Below are 17,997 nucleotides of genomic sequence, written 5' to 3'. Positions count from 1 at the left end.
AAGGTACTCTTGTTTATAAAGGATCTTGGAGAGGCACTCTGCAGGTATCATTGTCTAAAGTTTAAACTTTCTGCTGTTCTGTTTAAGGATTGAATGCAAAAGGGATAGCTTAGAAATGTTACAATACTCTAGATATTTTTAAATGTCCCCCTTTTTCCAAATTTGACTGAAAAGAAAATAAAAAGCAATAACATACATAGACCAAATATCATAGTCATCTCATAGGAGAATGAAATGCAAGTTCACACTGTATCTAAAAATTGAATGAAGCAATATTTCACTGGAGGACTGGGATCACTGCTGACTTGAAACAGGCTATAAGCCTGATTATATAAACGAGCATTTAACATAGAAAGAAATTAGGCTGGGGAAGATCATTCTCTCTCTGTCAAGCTCAAATCGTTAATTAAGCTGTTTCAGCTAATGTCTAGGGTAAAATAGTAGCACCTAAGCTACGTTTTAAAATGTTAGTTTGGGTCCTAAACTTGCTTATGCTTTTTTGAAAGTATGAATATAGGGCTGCATCAGGGGAAGAAAGGCAACTCTGAGGCCTAATCTCAAGCAACTAACAAAAGATAGTTGTCTGAAGAATTGAATTGGAAACAACAAGAAAAAAAAATCTAAACTCAGTTTGTGATCAAAAATATTAAGAAAGAATAGATTCAATAATTTGAATCTGGGTTAAACAGAAGAAATGGAAATTTGCCTGCAGATATTTTTGTGTGTTTTATTGTAGCATTTAATGAACATGACATTTCAAGACAAGAATTAAACTTCCAGCTGCTATTCTTCTCCTCCTACCTGATCTTTATACTCATATGCTAATTTGAGTGCAGTCCAGAAACTTTTTATTAGTGAAGTTCCTTCAGTCTAGTGAAGCTGTGCCACTCAGCAGTGTAAAATGTGCATGTTTCTCATCAGCTGCTCTGCTGCCCAAAGCCATCTGAGCATCAGCTGGGGCTCGGTGCAGCTGTGAGCCATGCAGCTCCATGTGTCGTCAGACTTACAAAAGCAAGCCCGGTCAAGTTGCGTGTTTTTTCAGGTTCCAGTTGTGCTGTAGTTATTCTTCTGATTTTAGAGCCTTTCTCTGTTGTCAAATGAGTTGTACAGAACGATGAAATAAGTTCTGCTTTGCTTTGCAGAACCTCGTTCTCATGGAAGGACAAACTTCATTCAGCGAGATGAAAGGAGTCTCAAAATGCAAGAACACCTGAAGAAAAGACTAAAAGACAGACAAGCTAGTGGTCACACTAACAATAAACTTAACAGTCCTCCATCTTCACCACATAAAGTTAATAATTCTTCCAATGCAGCAATTCAGAATGGAAATGGAAAGGGACAGCCAGGGACAGGAGGACCACTAAAGCAGAAGCAGATAGGAAAAACAAAGGGCAGTCCAGATGCAGAGATGGGAGGTAAGTTGTATTGAAAGGGCTTAAAAATAAATTAATAAATAAAAAATACTAGATTATTTTGTAACAGAAGATGTGATAAGTTTACTGTAAAATGATTTCTGCAAAAATTGAATTTGTAAGGTTTTTTCTCTACTTGGGATTAGAAAAAGCCTGATATACTTTTTGTTATGTTTGGATTTTTTTCCTCAAGACATTAAAGTAATGTCAAGTTTTATCATTTGAGATTTATCAAATAAGGTATTTAAGAAGATTTACTTCTAAACTTCTTAGGGCTCTGTCTTTTCTGACCTGGAACTCTGATCGGTATTCCAAGTGAGAATGAACTGTTGGTACTTACATACCTTACCGTGACCTTTGGTGTTGCTCTTTGTCCTAACATTTTGGATAACGAGCTACTTAAACCTTGGAGAAATATGAAGGTTTGAGCAACTGTCTTCCCTGGTTGCTGTTTGAGCAGTTGTAATTTTAGTTCATTGTTTTTGCTGATATAAATGTTTGAGCTTTTTAATAACTTATGGCTTTTGATTTGCATACAGTAAAATACTTTGTGTAAATGTCTTTCATTTTGGTTTGAAACTTTTTCTCCGATATACAAATGGTTTCTTATCATGATTCTGTAAATAATTTGTGCATCTCTTAGTGCTGTGTGTGTCTTAAAGTAAATGGTCTTTTTAGGCTGTAAGGTATAGTTCTCATCTCTGTCACTATTGTATTTAACTCTTCAGTTGTAGACATAAAGCAAATATCTGACTTTGTCAGAGGAAATAAATAGAGGTGAAAGCTTTTATCCAGCTTGTTTCAGGGACTAAAGACATTCTTGATTAAAGATTTGTCTCAATACAAACTTGCTTTGAAAAAAATCCCAAGTTGTTCAACATGGACAACTTAAAGATAGGATTCAGTTTGTAGGTGTCAACCTTTTGATACCTGTGGGTATTTCTAATACAGTTTTGATCAGGCTTCTTCCAAATTATACCCAAAGCAAGTGGTTTACAATGGAAGTTCAGGGAACAGCACATACAATAGCAAGATAAGATCTTATTGTCATTTTTAAACACCTTTCGTTTTTAGAGGAATGTGTTTGTGTTATCAAAGAAAATCCACTAATGCTCAGATTAGGAAAATATACCCTTTGTGCAGGATGTACTAAAAGGGTTTTTGTAACACTGTTAGTTTTGGATAGTTCATGTTTCTAACCATCCTGCAGCCAAAACAAACAGAGGAAACTAACTCTTTGCACAATAAGTACTATTGTTAAGCTCTTAATGAAGCGAACTCCATCTTGTGGTGGCATTTTTGTAACAGACTGTTTTTTACTCTTGAGGTTTTCTCTAATCTGTTTTGTATTTGAAATTTCAGAATCTGACACAGAATCCAAGAAATACGATACTCACTTAAGCATTGGCAAGCCAGCAGTAAGTATTATCCTTTAACACCATTATTTTTGTGGATATATTTTCTATTAAACAAGATGCATCTTTCTCATTGATCACATGTTCTTTTCTTTAATGGTTTATTTTTTTAATAGAAACAATGTATTTTCGTTGTAAGAGTTTGTATCTGGGAAAGGGCAATCATCATATAGAAACCTACTTTTTCTCATCTTTCTGAAACAGTTTGGCTCGTTTTCCCAGTCTGTAAGCCAAGGCAGTATCTACTGTTGATGTTGTTGTGTGTGTATATAAGGACTTTAGTACCTGGCAAGCAAAGGGCCCGCTGAACTAATGGAAGCCTATTTGCTCTTTGAACCATTCTTCATTCAGCATAGATGATTTCAGATACTGGGAATACAGTTTACAAAAACAGCTCATCTTTTTATGTTATGTTTAGAAATTGGAGCAAATATTTGAGTGTTTACAGACTATTTAGGACATTGGAATCTGATGACAGACATTGAAATGTCTAAAGGCTGAAGTAGCACCAATTTTTGATCTCAAGCATGTTTAATGAAACTCTTCTTTGCATTATCTATGTGTTGAGCATGGGTTATTATTTTTTTATTTTATTTTATTTTTTCTAGCCTTTCAGGCATTCTTACGGTCATATTTTTCACTGCTGCCTCTGACATCTGTACTTAATGCCATCAGAAGGCTATGTTGATTTTTGTTAGAGAAACTTGCTTAGACCAAATCTTGTTATCATCCAGATTAGTGGTTACGTGTTAAGGTCGATTAATGGAGTTGTAATAGAGTTAGAAAGTTATGTCATCTGACTGTGCCTAAAGGTACATCTGGTGCCAGTGTTGAAGACTCCAGATCTGAAAATTTGCTCCAAATGAATGATGCAAACAGTGCAAGTGAAATAACAGATTTTCTCTTCGTACACTGAGACAACGTAACGTGCCTATAAGTAAGGTTACACAGTCTCTGAAAGGAAATCCTTTAGTTTGATAATTGAAATGAAAACAGAATAATGTAAACTCAAATAATTACTCAGTGTTTCCATTACGAAGGTAAAGAATTCCTCCAGTGAGGAACTTCATGGGCAAGCTAGCAACACCATGTTATTAACTAATTGACCTTTTATTACAGAAAGCAAACTTACTTGCATTATTTATGCTTTTAATAGGTTTCTGATATACAAGCAAGATCAGCCGTTCTGTCCTGGAATCTCCCAGTTAGTTCACAGAATGGAGAGAGCCATAGTCATAGTCCAGCAGCATTTACATTTGAAGTAGCAATATCCAACAGTGGTAAAAATGGAAAATTTAAATCTGTCTATGTGTAAGTTTAGTTTCTTCATTTAAGCACAATACCGATGTTTAAAAACATTAACCAATCAGCAATCTCTTTATCAGGAGCTGTTTGTTGACTTGCAGACCTACATACTTCACGTGAAATAAATTTTAAGTAATGTCAGTATGAGTTACGTGGACAATGGAAAACTTGAAAATTAAATGTGTGCTAGATGGTTTTGCTTTTCAATAAGCTTTTATCCAATAATGTATAAGGAAGAGCTGTAACTTTTTTTTTTCTCCCTTTCCATAGTGGGGAAGAATTAACAATTACACTTCCTGATCTCAGACCAGCAACTGATTACCATGTCAGGTATGTTGTTGGAATACTTAATGTTGTTTTTCAGATGTTAATTACGAAATCATTCTAGCTTCATGAAAAGGATGTGGTCACAGACCACATTTGAGGAATATTAAGCATAGAATAACAGAGCTGCGGACATTACTGTTGCTATCTAATTCCTTCTTTTCTTCTAACTCCATTGAAGTGTCGCCTCACTTTCTTCAGTTTTCTTCCCTACTGTCTTCTCTCTCTTCTTGTTTCTCCGAAATATAAACATCAAGTTATCCTCTGTGGCATCTTTTCTAGAATGACAAGTTCGCACTTAGTGAAAGAGATTGATGTGGGCTGAAGGCAGTAGCAGATAAAATAACTTAAACTTCAGTGTGGATTTGGAAGTTTGATGTGTCAGCTTGATTTGTAAAGTTGCTTCTCTGAACTGCAAGCTTCCGTAGCCCTGCAAGAAGAGCTGAAACTAGTTGAAATAGGGAGACAGTAGATGCTGTGTTACAAGGGAACAAGATATTCTCTTGGAAATGAAGCAGAGCTCCATGTGCACAGCGTAGGGTACTGGAAGATGGACAATTTTTCACCTTTCTGAAAAATAAGGCAATCCATTGCTCTTGAAAAACAAACATAAGTGAGTAAAACTGTCCCAGAGATCCTGTCCCATTTGAACAATTACACTGAAATGTTGTGGTAAGTGTAGTCCACATTCGATCTCAAGGTTTTTCAGTGAAAAGGTTCATTTCAAGTCAGGTATTCTGTTACCATTTGGTAACGCTTGCTGTAGTTTTCATCATGCCTCCCATGAGTATTTCATCACTAAAATATCTCCACTGTGATAGAGTAAAATGCAGTCCGCCCTCTCACTGTGATGATTAGAAAAGAACACTTGTGTGAATGATCTTGGTCATGTTTCTTGGAGACCAGGGGCCTACAAACATCTAAATAGACTTGTTTTTTGTCAACAGACACGCAGATTGGCACATTGTTTCTGTCAAAATATGAACAATAGAAAGGATTCCTCACTAATTATTAGTTCAAAATAATTGTAAATTAAGGATATTGATCTAGAAGGCTCCGTGTGGTGAGTGTCCACATGCAAGCTCCATCATGCTGTTGTCAGTACACACCCGTGTCCCTGGTGAGCGTGGTATGGTCAATAGAATTTCTGATGGGGACATCAGTTCCTGGAACCTAGAATAAGATCATAAACTCAGACTTGGCTTTTTCAGTCTTGACTGAAAAGGCATGATACTGTTGTCTTTAGGAATCAGCGTCTTTGGGTACTTTTTTCCAAGAGCGTGGGCATTCTGGTTTTGCTGCTGTAACCACAATTTGCAATTAAGTAAATTTCTCAAGCTGCCAACTTCTCCTTAAATTTTCAGTTGCTAACGCAATAACGTAATTAATTGTCCTCTGTTCAGAGTTTCAGCAACCAGCAGTTCGATCAAAGAATCCGTTTCAGAATTAGTGAGCTTCACTACAGAAAGTTGTGAGCCGGATTGTCCAGCTGCCCCGAAGCTAATTAACAGAACCAAAAACAGCCTGAGTTTGCAGTGGAAGGTAAGTAGACTAATGTAGTCATATATGGCATGTTTACATTAGCTCTGTCAATAGCTTGGGTATATTAGGTGTTGGCTTTTAAGTTGCTTGGTTAAGACTGAAGGCTGAAATCATGATCACTTGTAGCAGGTCTCTCTAAGTATGAACAGTTGTTTAACAGGAAAGTTTTATTCTTAAATGGCAACATAAGAAAGAATGGAGAATCGACGTTTTGCGCGGAGTTCATAGATAGATGTGACTTAAAAGAATTTGGGAATTACAATGTTAGATACTCGAACTAACTCGTAGTGAATATCTTTGTCTAGTTTGTACATTTACTTTTGAATCTAATTTTTGAATATATACATTATAATCTGTGAAGATTTGGTATCTTTGGTATCTGTTTTTTATTGACATTTCATGTTTTTCTTATGACTATGCTTATACCTGGAACTAATGGTTTATAAATGAATAACATCAGTTAAATTATTTGTATCTATTCTGAGGAAGGATAGAGTTCCCATTTGTGTGCCATAGAAAACAGAAATGTTGCTTGTCTGAATGCTTACATTGCTCAAACAGCCAGTTGGCAAACACACAGCATGAGGATGCAAAGAAAAACTTTAAGACTGTTTTCATTGTTCAGAAAATGAAACTGCTTGTGAGTTCATATTATAAACTATCAAAATTAATAAAGTTAGTGTAACAGTTCAGAGGGCCACCAGGAACAAGGAATTGAAATAGCTGCTAGTGCTTACCCTGACTAACTCACTCTACTGAATACGTCTGTCTGTGCCCACAATAGAGTTCCAGGTTATCAGAAGTATCTTTGTGGAAAAAGAGGGCTATTCTGTATGCCTACTGCAGATTCCTTTCAGCTGTACACTAAACAGTTATGTTTTAAAAGGTGGTTGGAATATATATATTCAATTCTTAAAATGCTTTGTTTTAGCATGCAATATATATGTGTGAAGTTCCATCATTTGATTTTAACTTTTTTCATTGTTTCTTTATTTTCAGTCCTCAAATGACAATGGTTCCAAAATAACTAATTTTCTTTTAGAATGGGATGAGGTAAGCCCTTTTCTAGTGGAAAAAAAAAGTCATAATGACATCTTTAGGCCAATTATACCTAAAAATACTTTCTGCTTAGGTACATCTACTATTTTGGTGCAACTGTCGAGACAGTTTTAAAGTCACTAGCCAATTAAAAAGCTTAAATCAAATTACCAGTATTGCAGCAATTCAAGTAGATAATCCTTTTAGATCCTCTGAGAGGATAGTGCAAAGCTTCCTCATTTGGTTCTTGTCATTCAGAGTATTAATTCCTATGCTTTCTTTAAATGGCTGAGTGTTTTTGGCTTGTATCTTCAAATTTTCACTCAAATTTTGAACTTATTACATAAACGTAATTCTGAAGTGATTAAAAAAATCAAAAGTGTGTTTTGTTTTCAATTGCAGTTTTATTTATGACCATTTTGTCACAACTCCAGCACTAAAAAATCATCACATCTCAATCAACATGTTGTCTTATTATCTGGAATACTCAGGATTGCTATCAGTAATACTCAGTATGACCCTGGTGACATTATTTTTTTACATTCTTAAGGCTTCCTTTTTTTTTTTTTTGTTACTAAATTTGTGAAACAAAATTTAGGAAAAGTTAGAGGTGAAGAAACTGACCTTAGCAGAGAGCATACAGTCCCAGTGCAAAAAGTTGCTCAGGTTGTTCTCACTTTTTTAAAGGGGAAGAATGGACCCTTCAAAGAATGCTACTACGGGCATCTGAAGCAGTATAAACTTACCAAACTCTCTCCTTCTACAAAATACTCACTTAGACTAGCTGCTAAAAACGATATTGGAATGAGGTAATGAACGCAATTTATAATATCATTCATTTTCTCTGCAGCTACATCTGCCGTCATTAACTTTCTAAAAAATACTTTTCCAGTGGGTTTAGTGAGACAGTGACATACTACACAGCAGGAATTGTCCCGCCACCCCCAGCGCCCCCAGTGCTCGTTGAAGCAGGAGTGACCTGGCTGTCATTGAAGTGGAGCCCACCTAATGGGGTGTCTTCAGATGACTCTCTCACTTACAGTTTAGACATGGAGGAAGAAGGTTCTGTAAGTGCTGTTTTTTATGGCATGGGTAAAAGCTTGATATGCAGTAGTGCATAAATAACAATTTAACCCTGTATGTTACTTCTCAGTAAAATGATGCAAAATAGTGCAACAATTGGCAAGTACTGTATGTATTTATCAAAGAAAGATGAAGTTCCAGCTAAAAAAAAAAGTCTAAAAGTCTTTATTTTGTTTTCTCATGGAAAATTAGTGTCTGCATTTGTTCTTTTTTTTTTTTTTTTCCTCCTTTACAGGGTTATGGTTTCCAACCACAGTATAATGGAGATGAACTCTCATGCACTTTAAGAAATCTTAGGAGGAGTACATCCTATAAGTTTAGGGTTTGTACTATATTTTATTTCTAATTTAATTTTGACGGCATTTCAGGGGGGTTAGCATTTCTGTGTAGCTAAGACACTTTTTGTGGAGACTGGAGAAATTAACCTGCAATTCTCGTGTGTTTGGTTTTGTTTGCATGGAAGAATTTTGCAAATCAGCTAGCTGTGTATTACCTGTCATTAAATCAATTGCTTATATGTTCTCTTCATTCCTGAAACAGCTCTTTGCCTACAACAGTGAAGGAAAAAGTAGTCCTAGTGAGGTAGTAGAACACAGCACCAATCCTGACAAACCTGGCCCGCCAAGTAAACCAGCTGTAAAGGGAAAGATCCATTCACACAGTGTGAAAGTTGCATGGGGTAGGTTACCTTTTGTTAGTGCTGTATTTGAGTGCTTCTCATACATTTGTGTATGCAACACGGATCAAAAAGCAGAGACAAACTCAGGCTAATTACTTGTCTCTGTAGATAATGTTATTGCAGAAGGAATACATAGCATTAAAAAAACGCACCTTGCTCTGGTTTGGGGGCTGTAGCCAGCAGTATTCATTTTAGATATGCTTTAATAGCACCAAATTTACCATGATGCTTACATAATTTTTACATACTCTTAAAAGTTTGCCTCTGAAATTGGCAGTATTTTCTTAGTTGCACTTCTTCCTCACATAATCACAATTAATAATAGAAAAACTATTGTACTGTAAAATGTATTTTGAGTGTGTGTTCACAGTTTTTTATTTAAATTGCGTTTTCTACTTGAATGAATTCTGTAACAGATGGAAATGTTCTCTGAAAATAGATGATAGCAAATTAATGCATTGTCTTTAAAGCTTCAATAATTTATTGCAAGATACTGTTTTCTTTCAGAGCCACCCAAAGATAATGGAGGATCAGACATTTCTAAATACTTTTTGGAAATCTCAGAAGCATTAATTGGTAAGCCATTCTCATTAAGTACTAATTCAGCTTGTGATTCACTACTCCTTGCTCTAGTAATTACTGTTCTTTTTTCATGTCTGTTTTTGTTGTACATGTTCTTTGTGTAACTGATACTTCAGATTGGATTCTGTGCCTTGATTATCTTCATACAAAATTGTGTGAAAATTTTCAAGGTTGATTTTTGCAAAAACTTTGAAGTATAAAGTATTTTCTTTTTACCCCAGGGAGTAAGTGGGATACCATATACAGTGGTTCCCAGAGAGAGCACACATGTGATCATCTCAAGCCTGGTACTTCATACAGATTGAGAGTTTATTGTGTCAGTAAAGGTGGCGAAAGCCAGGTGAGAAAAAGGAGAATAAATTTGGATCTGAAAGTCATTTCATTCTGTTTAGTGAAATATTTTGTGTTTTCATGCTACAACCATGTGTATTACTGCTAGGCTTCTGATGTTATGACTGTTACAACATCGGCTGTTCCTCCTGGACCGTGTCATGCTCCGTGCCTGGCAGGCAAAGCTAAGCCCAAGGAAATCACTTTACAGTGGGGTAAGCTCCAGCAAAATATTTTTCTCATTTTTAAACATCAGAACAAAAATTAAAAATCTGTAGAACTCTTTAAAACGTTTTCTTATATGTTTAAGTATTTTCATATAAAAATAATGTAAGTCATATAGCCCAGGTTACTAGTTTAATTTAAAACAAAAAAACAAAACAAACAAAAAAAAAAAAACAAAGCATGCTAACCAGCTAAGATTTGGTGATACATATATGTGTAACAATATGGAGACAGTTAAACAGAAATAAAGGTCTTGAGGAAAGCTTGATGACTGACTGCCTTGTTACTGATGTGTTATGGGCAATTTGAGAATCACCCCTCTTTTTTGTTTGTTTGTTTTTTTTTTAATTTTTATCTTAGTGAAGGTAATAAACAGTAAAGAAGATACATTGTTTTTTGAAGGCAATGTTTGAAAAATATACGGAAGAACCTGATAAAGGCTATCTTAAAATTATATAACAGTATCAGGGAGGGAGGGAGGGGGAGCATTGTGAAATGTTTCTGCTCAGATATGATGAATGCCTGCACTGGGATTCTGTGATTTTTAGAATTCATCTGGCTTGACATGCAGCTTGAGAAGGCTAATTAGAAACAAGCTAAAGAAAAAAGTGGTTTGTGAAATGAATAGAAAAAATCCCTTCTTATTTCGTAGGCCCGCCGTCTGTCGATGGAGGTTCCGACATAACAGAATACATCGTAGAGATGGCAAACTCGGAACAAGATGAGCGCAGACAAGTGTATCAGGGTCCAGCATCGGAATACGCAGTGAACAACCTGCTTCCTGGGAGAACATACTGCTTCTGGATACGAGCAGCAAACAAAGTTGGGGTAAGCGCTCTGCTCATGAGAGCAGATATTTTTATGCAAGGGATAGTGGTGGTACTATCACGTTAGGAGCCTGATCGTATTTTGTGGCTTGTTAGATTTTCATTGAAGGAGCAGGATTTTTCATGTGGATTCACTGAGGTGGGGCTGAAGGAAGGACAGTTTTATAGTTTCACAGTTAGTGTCGACTTTTACAGATTGGTGGTGTGGGAATAGTCTTGTGTAGAGAGGTGGGGTCAAACAGTGCCACGTTTGAACAAGGTTAGGTTAGGACAAATGGTGGTTGCATAAAAGTCTTTCTGAAGCATTACCATTGCTTGTGGAAGCAGAATCCTGACTACAGGGGAAGGAGGAGTTACAAGACTATAGGAGAGTGTGAGTTAGTGGGAGGATCACAGATATCCTGTAGGCATGGGGCCAATTTACAGAGTAAACTCCCTGGAAGGAATTTCAAATGGCGCTATGAAACTGAGCACTGAAATCTTCTATTTGCTTCCCTATCAAGTTAAAAATAATTTGTTTTCTTTGGCTTGTGCACTTGCACATCAGTTTTGCTTTACTATTATTGCTATATTCATGCAGTTGTATTTTTATTTTTTTTCAGTTCGGTCCTCATTCGGACAAAGCAGAAATCTCTACTGCTCCCGGGCCTCCTGATCAATGCTGCAAACCTGTAATAACTTGTAAAAATGCAACTTCTGTTATAGTTTCATGGGAGGTAAGTTTTAATGTTTTTCAGTAATACACAAATTAATATTTGGCTTTTAGAATAATAGTAATGTGTAATATACAGAAATGGAAGAAATGGCAAAGGTATGGGTGTAATATTTTAAACATTTCTCTATAGAGCCATACGTTGTTCGTGCAGATTTTGTCTGCTACCAGTTTCCATTTTAAACTGAATAAATGGGAGTGCCATTTAAATTCTCCTCACGGTATGGCAACTAGTGTTTTGCTGTTAATACTTGGAAGCATTTTAAGAAGTCGACCTTTAAGTCATTTTTTTGAATATTGCTGAAAGTTTGAGTTTAAATTTCCAGTGTGGTTGTAAGAAATCATGCAGTATGCTACAGCAGTAGCAGCTTCAAGCGTATGGGTACGTTGTACTGGCATTGTTTTAATGGTAGCAAAGAGCCCGAGTATCATATCTGAGAATTAAGTTTGTTCTCTAAAAAGAACTCAATTTTTCAATCCCAGTGCTTCTGTTTTGATGTCTTTGTGTGATGTAATGAAAGATCTTGCATGTTGAACACGTATGTATGTGCAATAGTGAAGATAATTTGTCACTTAAACCTTTAGAGTCCCGCATGCAATGGTGCAGAAATCAGTGAATACAGACTGGACTGGGGTCAGATGGAAGGAGCAATGCATGTCATTTACACTGGCCCTTGCCAGAGCTATGAAGTGAAGGGTCTCACACCTGCAACCACATATTACTGCAGAGTACAGGTATGAAAAGCCTTTTATTATGTGTTACTGAACAAATGAGGAAGCGCACATAGTTTGCAGGAAAAAATCAGCTAGAGATGACAACTACATGCTGTCACTTACTAAGACAATATTGCTTTAAAAAATCACTCTCCCTTTCCCTTCTCCCCAAGTCCCTCCTAACTGCATGTATCTAAAAATGAGGTTTAGGTCAAGTGTTTTATTAAATAGCAAACATTTTGCTATGTTTGTGTGTTGCCTGGGAAATTTCCCATGCTCTTCCAAGTTCCTTTTAATGACATGCAAAAGAAAGCATGACAGATATGACTGATTAGAAAAAAAGTGGATTCAGTAAACAACACATAGTCTATCTTTCAGGCTGTAAATATCTCTGGAGTTGGGTTGTTTGGTGAGACTGGTGTGGTGACAACCCCTGCATCAGTGCCTGCAGCAGTGTCAGTACTGCATTTACTTGAGGAAGATCAAATGGAAATTTCTCTTCCTTTATCAACGTGCCTTGCAATTCAATGGGAAGAACCGTGTTGTCATGGGTCAGAGATCACTGGATATAATATAGAATATGGGGAGAAGCAGCTTGTAACTGTTGGAAGAAATACAAGCCATGTTCTTGAGAATCTGCTGCCTGATACTCTGTACAGGTAATAATAATCATTTTATTCAGAAACCACGTTTGTAGAACCTACAGTCACTAGCTTTGAAGGTAGTGTTTTTAAACTTTATAGCAATTTCATTCAGCTTACAGAATATTTGCTTGATTCACTCTACAACTCTGAAAAAAATAAAATTGCCAAGTCTTTCTTCTAAATTTTCTGGGTTTATGACTTCTTATTCAGAAGCAGTGCATACAGTGATGTGGTCAGTATCTCAAAATGTTTGGTTTGACTAAAGTTTAGTTCAGATTATGGATCTTCAGTGTCACCAGGAGGCAAACGGTACAAGTAAATGGGAGCTTAGAGCGCCTGGGCACTTGCTCGCTGCGCAGAATAAACCTGAACAATTCTGAGAAACACTGAAGTTTCATTGTGTCGAAAACAATGTAATTATTTTGACCTGTTTTGAAATAGATAATTTGTAAAGTTAATTTCTGACTGCATTTTAATTGCTTTATTGTTTGTAGTCATATTCTTTACAAACTTTAACTCTTGCCTCATCAGTATTTTTCGTGGCCTCAGTAAATTAACCATATCGCTTTTCTCCCATTTCTAGAATTAGAATACAGGCCATAAACAGCTTTGGAGTTGGTCCTTTCAGTCATTCCATTAAAGCCAAAACGAAACCACTACCTCCTGACCCTCCTCATCTTGAATGTGTGGTCTTCAGCTACCAGAGCCTTAAACTGAAATGGGGTGAAGGTCCCAGCAGAGCTTTAATTACCAACCCGACACAATTCAACTTGCAGATGGAGGACAGGTTTGGCAGGTAAAATAATCAGAACACTAAGAATGCTACAGCTGCATTAAAACTTCGTGTCAAGTTTTTTAAGACCATTTTAAGTATTCTCACCTCTGTCTGCACCAGTAAGTTATTTGGGCATCCCGAAGTTTGCCACTTTGTGTGCATTTTTGTATCCTGTCTTTCAACCAGAAGTGCTGTTAATCACTGTTAGCTAGTATTTACTTGTAAATAGTAATTTTAGTATAGTATTTCCACTACTTTTGTACTAAAGTTAGATAGAAAAATATTCACCAAGCTAACTTACGATATTGATGCACAAATTTGTGGTTACTGAGTAACTCTAATTCGTATATATTGTTTTGTTTTGTTTTCCAGGTTTGTTACTGTTTATAGCGGTCCTTGTCATACCTACAAGGTGCAGAGACTCAGTGAATCCACTACGTACTATTTTAAAATCCAGGCATATAATGATGCCGGAGAGGGAGAGTTTTCTGAAGTTTACGCTTTCACTACAACTAAGTCTCCACCCGCATCTCTTAAAGGTGAGCTTACACTGCTCTAGAAACCTCTGCAAGCTGTTTTTTTAGTAGGTAGAATGCTAAAACCCGACTCTTTTCCCAGTGAGACCTCTCCGTGGCCATTGTGGGACTGAACAGAAGCCGGCTATCTTACATAGAGATTTTCTACATTGGTAGAGACCTTTATTCTCTTTTTCTAAAATAACAAGAAATCACTTTTTTTCTAGCACCCAAAGCAAATCAGCTGGAAGAAAACACTTATGAAATCACATGGGAACCTTTACAGCCGATGAAAGGAGATTCCATTGTTTACATCCTTCAGCTTGCTGCTGGGAGAGAGTTTGATCAGGTACCTTTTATTTAACAAAATGAACTTGAGGCGTTTTACTTAAGGAAAAAAAACTCCTCTAAGGATTGTTTTGGTTTTTTTTCTTAACCAAATGTAAATAAGTTATTCCCAAGTACATTGCAGATACAGTCTCCTTTGTTTAGCTCACTTTGGAGATCTGTTCAAAGGAGCACTTTTGCCTCTCTTCATGTTGTTGTGCATTTTTAATCACCCCCACAGGGGAATGTCACTACAGACTGTATGTTCAGGCAAATACGGGTGGGCAGTCTTTTGAGAGTGTTGTTCTTAAGACTAGCTTAGTTTACACAATTCTGCGCTTTCTTCAACTTGTCCTTTTCATTAGCAGGCAAATTGCTGCTGCTTCTGCTCTTTCTTTGAAGTAGAAGCACTTAACTGGAAATAATCTATAAGGCACAGATCATAATGGTTCAGGTCTGTTTTGGCCCTTTGGCTTGTGCTGTGGAAGAAAATGACTACAAAGGCAGGTTTGAGAGTCACTGGGAGAATTGCTTGGGGGGTTACCACTGTTATTATCCAATCTTCTCAGTGCTTCCCGTGGTTCTTTTGATCCTTAAACCATACAGTCTGTGGCATCACTGTCTTTGTTAGTAGTGGACATCACTTGCCCCACATTTGCAGGGGAATTATACAGACCCGTGGTTCTGCAGAACTATATAGATTTTTTTTTTCTAAGTTTTGAAATCCAGGTCCATCAGTGTGGAGCACTGTAAGCAGCTTTGGATTATTCACTAGAAAATGGATCATAAATTCATAAGAAATAAAAGCTGAGATTTCATTAAGTTGGCTTGAGGAGAATGACTTCAGGCCACGTCCAGTGCTGCCTGTGCTCGTAAAGCAGAATGGGAAGTATAACTTCATGTTTGTTGATGAATCCCAATTAAAGTGCTTTCTTTTTCTTCTTCTTCTGCCTAGGTATACAAGGGACCAGAGACTTCCTTCCGTCTCACAAGCCTGCAGACAAACTGTGAATATCGGATCAGAGTCTGCGCTGGCCGTCAGTCCCAAGACTCTACTGGATCCCAAGAACTGTATGGACCTTACAGTCCCAGTACAGTATTCTCATCTCAGAAACAGGAGCTGGTTCCGCAGTGTGCTGATTTGACAACAGAGCTGGCAGAGAGTAAGAAGACGTTGCGTGAAGAGCGCTTCATTGCTATCGTTCTTCTCTGTGGGTTTGCAGTGGTTGCTATTTTATTTGCTGTTGTTATTCAGTACTTTGTAATCAAGTAAATGAGAGCCTATTCAGTACTCAGCTTTTTGTACAGAAGCTATTTCGGGTATTTATGGTTAGTTCTAATTAAAATCCTAGGTGGGGATGTATCGATACGTGCATTTCCACTTTTGCTGCTGGCTAACAGTGAGGCTGGGTTGGCAGATCCTTTCCAAATACTGAACACAGATTTCTTGTAGAAAGGGTAATCCTGGGTCCTCTGTAATCAGGGTTAGCTGTTAATAAAACAGCAAAAACTGCCTTATCGTGCACACGGGTGTGTGTGCACATTCTTCCTCTCTCCGAATTCAAGCGGGGCCTTTGGCCAGTTAGAGAGAGAAGGCGTTCCTAGAGCAAGTCCTTTTCAAGTACAACTAGACCAGTGGTAGCCGATCAGCAATGTTTAATCAGGTATCGTTGTAGTTTGGTATACATGAGATACAGCAGCACAAATGCTTAAGCTTAGAGCAGTACTGTATTGCAAGACATTACTAGAGCATACCACATTTAATATACTGTAGAAGGAAAGCAGAATATTGACTTTGACTTAGCGATATTACTACTTTACAGTTATTTTAATATTTTGGATTCAGTAATAATCATTTCAAGCGTTATAGTAGAGGGTGCCAGCATTTTTAGAATTTTAATCAAAATGCTCGACAAAATGTTAGCAGGATGTAATGTACATGCTGCAATTGCATTCGTATGTAACGTTGCAGAAAAGGCCCCTTTTGTATTGTACATTTCTGAATGAAATGCTTTCTGCTGTTGGTGAGCAGTTGTTGGCCCAATCCACATTTCACTCTCAGTGCCTGAGAGAAAAGTAATTTCCTGTGCTTCTGATTAAATCTTTGCAGTGTTTTCAGAAAAGCACAGGTATTGTCTTTAAGGAGAAAGAGTGCATTTATGATAAATGTTACACTATTTGGCTCAAACTGAGCAAATGTTTTTGTACTATTATTAACCTAAAAATGAAAGTTCAAACTGCTTTTGGATGCCCTTCTATCTTGATCTGAATTATCAAATTGTACATGAAAGAACTCTTTTTAGATAACATTTATACAATGTTTTAAATGACTTGCTATCCCAGTGGTAGCAGCTTCACATTCCATTGTTTTCTAGATGGGAATGTTCAGCCTGCTATGAACTTTTCTGAAACGCGTCCTGTTTGTCTGGGGGGGATTTTTTCGTGGACACTGTGCACTACATATGACTGTTCTTGTTAAATCTGCTTACGAGTATCTAAAGGCGAGCCCGACGGCTCTCTTCTTTTTATCAAAGATTTTGAAAGCTGGAACTCGCAAGTTTAGAAAAAGTTTCAGAATGGGTCTTCCTGATAGCATTGAGAGATGCCCTACAAAGGCAGATTCAGCGTTATTTTGCAAAGACTACACTATATACATCAGAGCGATGCACCTGTATGTGGAATGTTGGATGTGCTAGTGCTACAGGCTAAGTATTTCCCGTAATTAATCACTTTAAGGGTCTTTCTCCTATGGCAGTTGATGAATAATGTTGCGTTATAGTTTGAGGCATTGTGTTGTATTTCAGATGTGGAAAACCTAAATTATGACATAGTATCGCTTAATACTCTTAAAAGTAGATTTATGGTGCAATCTGAAATTAATCTTTTCAAAATGTACTCTTCATTTTGTACTCTATTTATTTTGATTAAAAGTCCTGGAAAATGTATGTTTGAATGTATTGTTCTACTTGTAGCAGAACTTTAAGTTAATCATTTATTATATCATAGAAATCTCTCCCTCCACTGTTCGAAAGAGATTTATACAGATATTAGTGTCTTTAGTTCGCAGAAGGGTTTACAATCTGTCTTTCTCTTCATAGTCTACTTTTAGCAAATACGACTGCCTTCAGCAAATCTCTATTGCCAAAGGGTTACTTCTTTAACTCTTAGAACGAAGTTTGTAGGGATTTATTTGGCAATACTTTTTCTGGTGATTTTAAAAGATAAATTAGAGTCGCAAAGTAAATACTAACAAGTCACGACTCCTAAAAGGTAAAATAAAGTTCCTCTGCAATTGCCACAAAATACTCGTGTTTCCAGGAAGTGTACTGGGCAGCCTGCCGTAATACCGATGTCACGTCAGCTATTATCCATTCCAGAACGATATACCCTAGTGGCATTAATGTATTAGGTATCTTCATTTTTCTTGTATTGTAATTTTGAGGTATCTCAAACTTATGTTAAAGCTGCCATGCATTGTATTACTAAATTGTAACTATCAAATAGATAATATATTTAATACAGCCAATAAATAATACAAATGTATTCAA

General features: G+C 36.7%; 1 protein-coding gene across 2 annotated transcripts in view; it reads left to right on the top strand.

The window, feature by feature from the left end:
* The window catches only part of LOC309883108 (fibronectin type-III domain-containing protein 3a-like), a 45,301-nt gene extending 27,304 nt beyond the window's left edge, over window positions 1–17,997 (top strand). For both annotated transcript variants that reach the window (XM_082770876.1, XM_082770875.1), the window contains exons 7-27: window positions 1,143–1,415; window positions 2,775–2,830; window positions 3,984–4,138; window positions 4,403–4,462; window positions 5,860–5,998; window positions 6,998–7,051; window positions 7,724–7,845; window positions 7,929–8,103; window positions 8,355–8,441; window positions 8,660–8,798; window positions 9,306–9,374; window positions 9,602–9,720; window positions 9,820–9,925; window positions 10,588–10,763; window positions 11,365–11,478; window positions 12,060–12,209; window positions 12,567–12,847; window positions 13,416–13,628; window positions 13,980–14,146; window positions 14,350–14,471; window positions 15,405–17,997. In XM_082770876.1, coding sequence (XP_082627002.1) covers window positions 1,143–1,415; window positions 2,775–2,830; window positions 3,984–4,138; window positions 4,403–4,462; window positions 5,860–5,998; window positions 6,998–7,051; window positions 7,724–7,845; window positions 7,929–8,103; window positions 8,355–8,441; window positions 8,660–8,798; window positions 9,306–9,374; window positions 9,602–9,720; window positions 9,820–9,925; window positions 10,588–10,763; window positions 11,365–11,478; window positions 12,060–12,209; window positions 12,567–12,847; window positions 13,416–13,628; window positions 13,980–14,146; window positions 14,350–14,471; window positions 15,405–15,722 — 3,095 coding nt within the window. In that variant the 3' untranslated portion in view covers window positions 15,723–17,997. The remainder of the gene's footprint in view (window positions 1–1,142; window positions 1,416–2,774; window positions 2,831–3,983; window positions 4,139–4,402; window positions 4,463–5,859; window positions 5,999–6,997; window positions 7,052–7,723; window positions 7,846–7,928; window positions 8,104–8,354; window positions 8,442–8,659; window positions 8,799–9,305; window positions 9,375–9,601; window positions 9,721–9,819; window positions 9,926–10,587; window positions 10,764–11,364; window positions 11,479–12,059; window positions 12,210–12,566; window positions 12,848–13,415; window positions 13,629–13,979; window positions 14,147–14,349; window positions 14,472–15,404) is intronic.

This window comes from Aythya marila (assembly GCF_965140915.1).
Source record: "Aythya marila genome assembly, chromosome: 13".
Taxonomy (NCBI): domain Eukaryota; kingdom Metazoa; phylum Chordata; class Aves; order Anseriformes; family Anatidae; genus Aythya; species Aythya marila.
The sequence above is the reverse complement of the archived record's forward strand: the minus strand, read 5'-3'. Positions and strand labels throughout refer to the sequence as shown.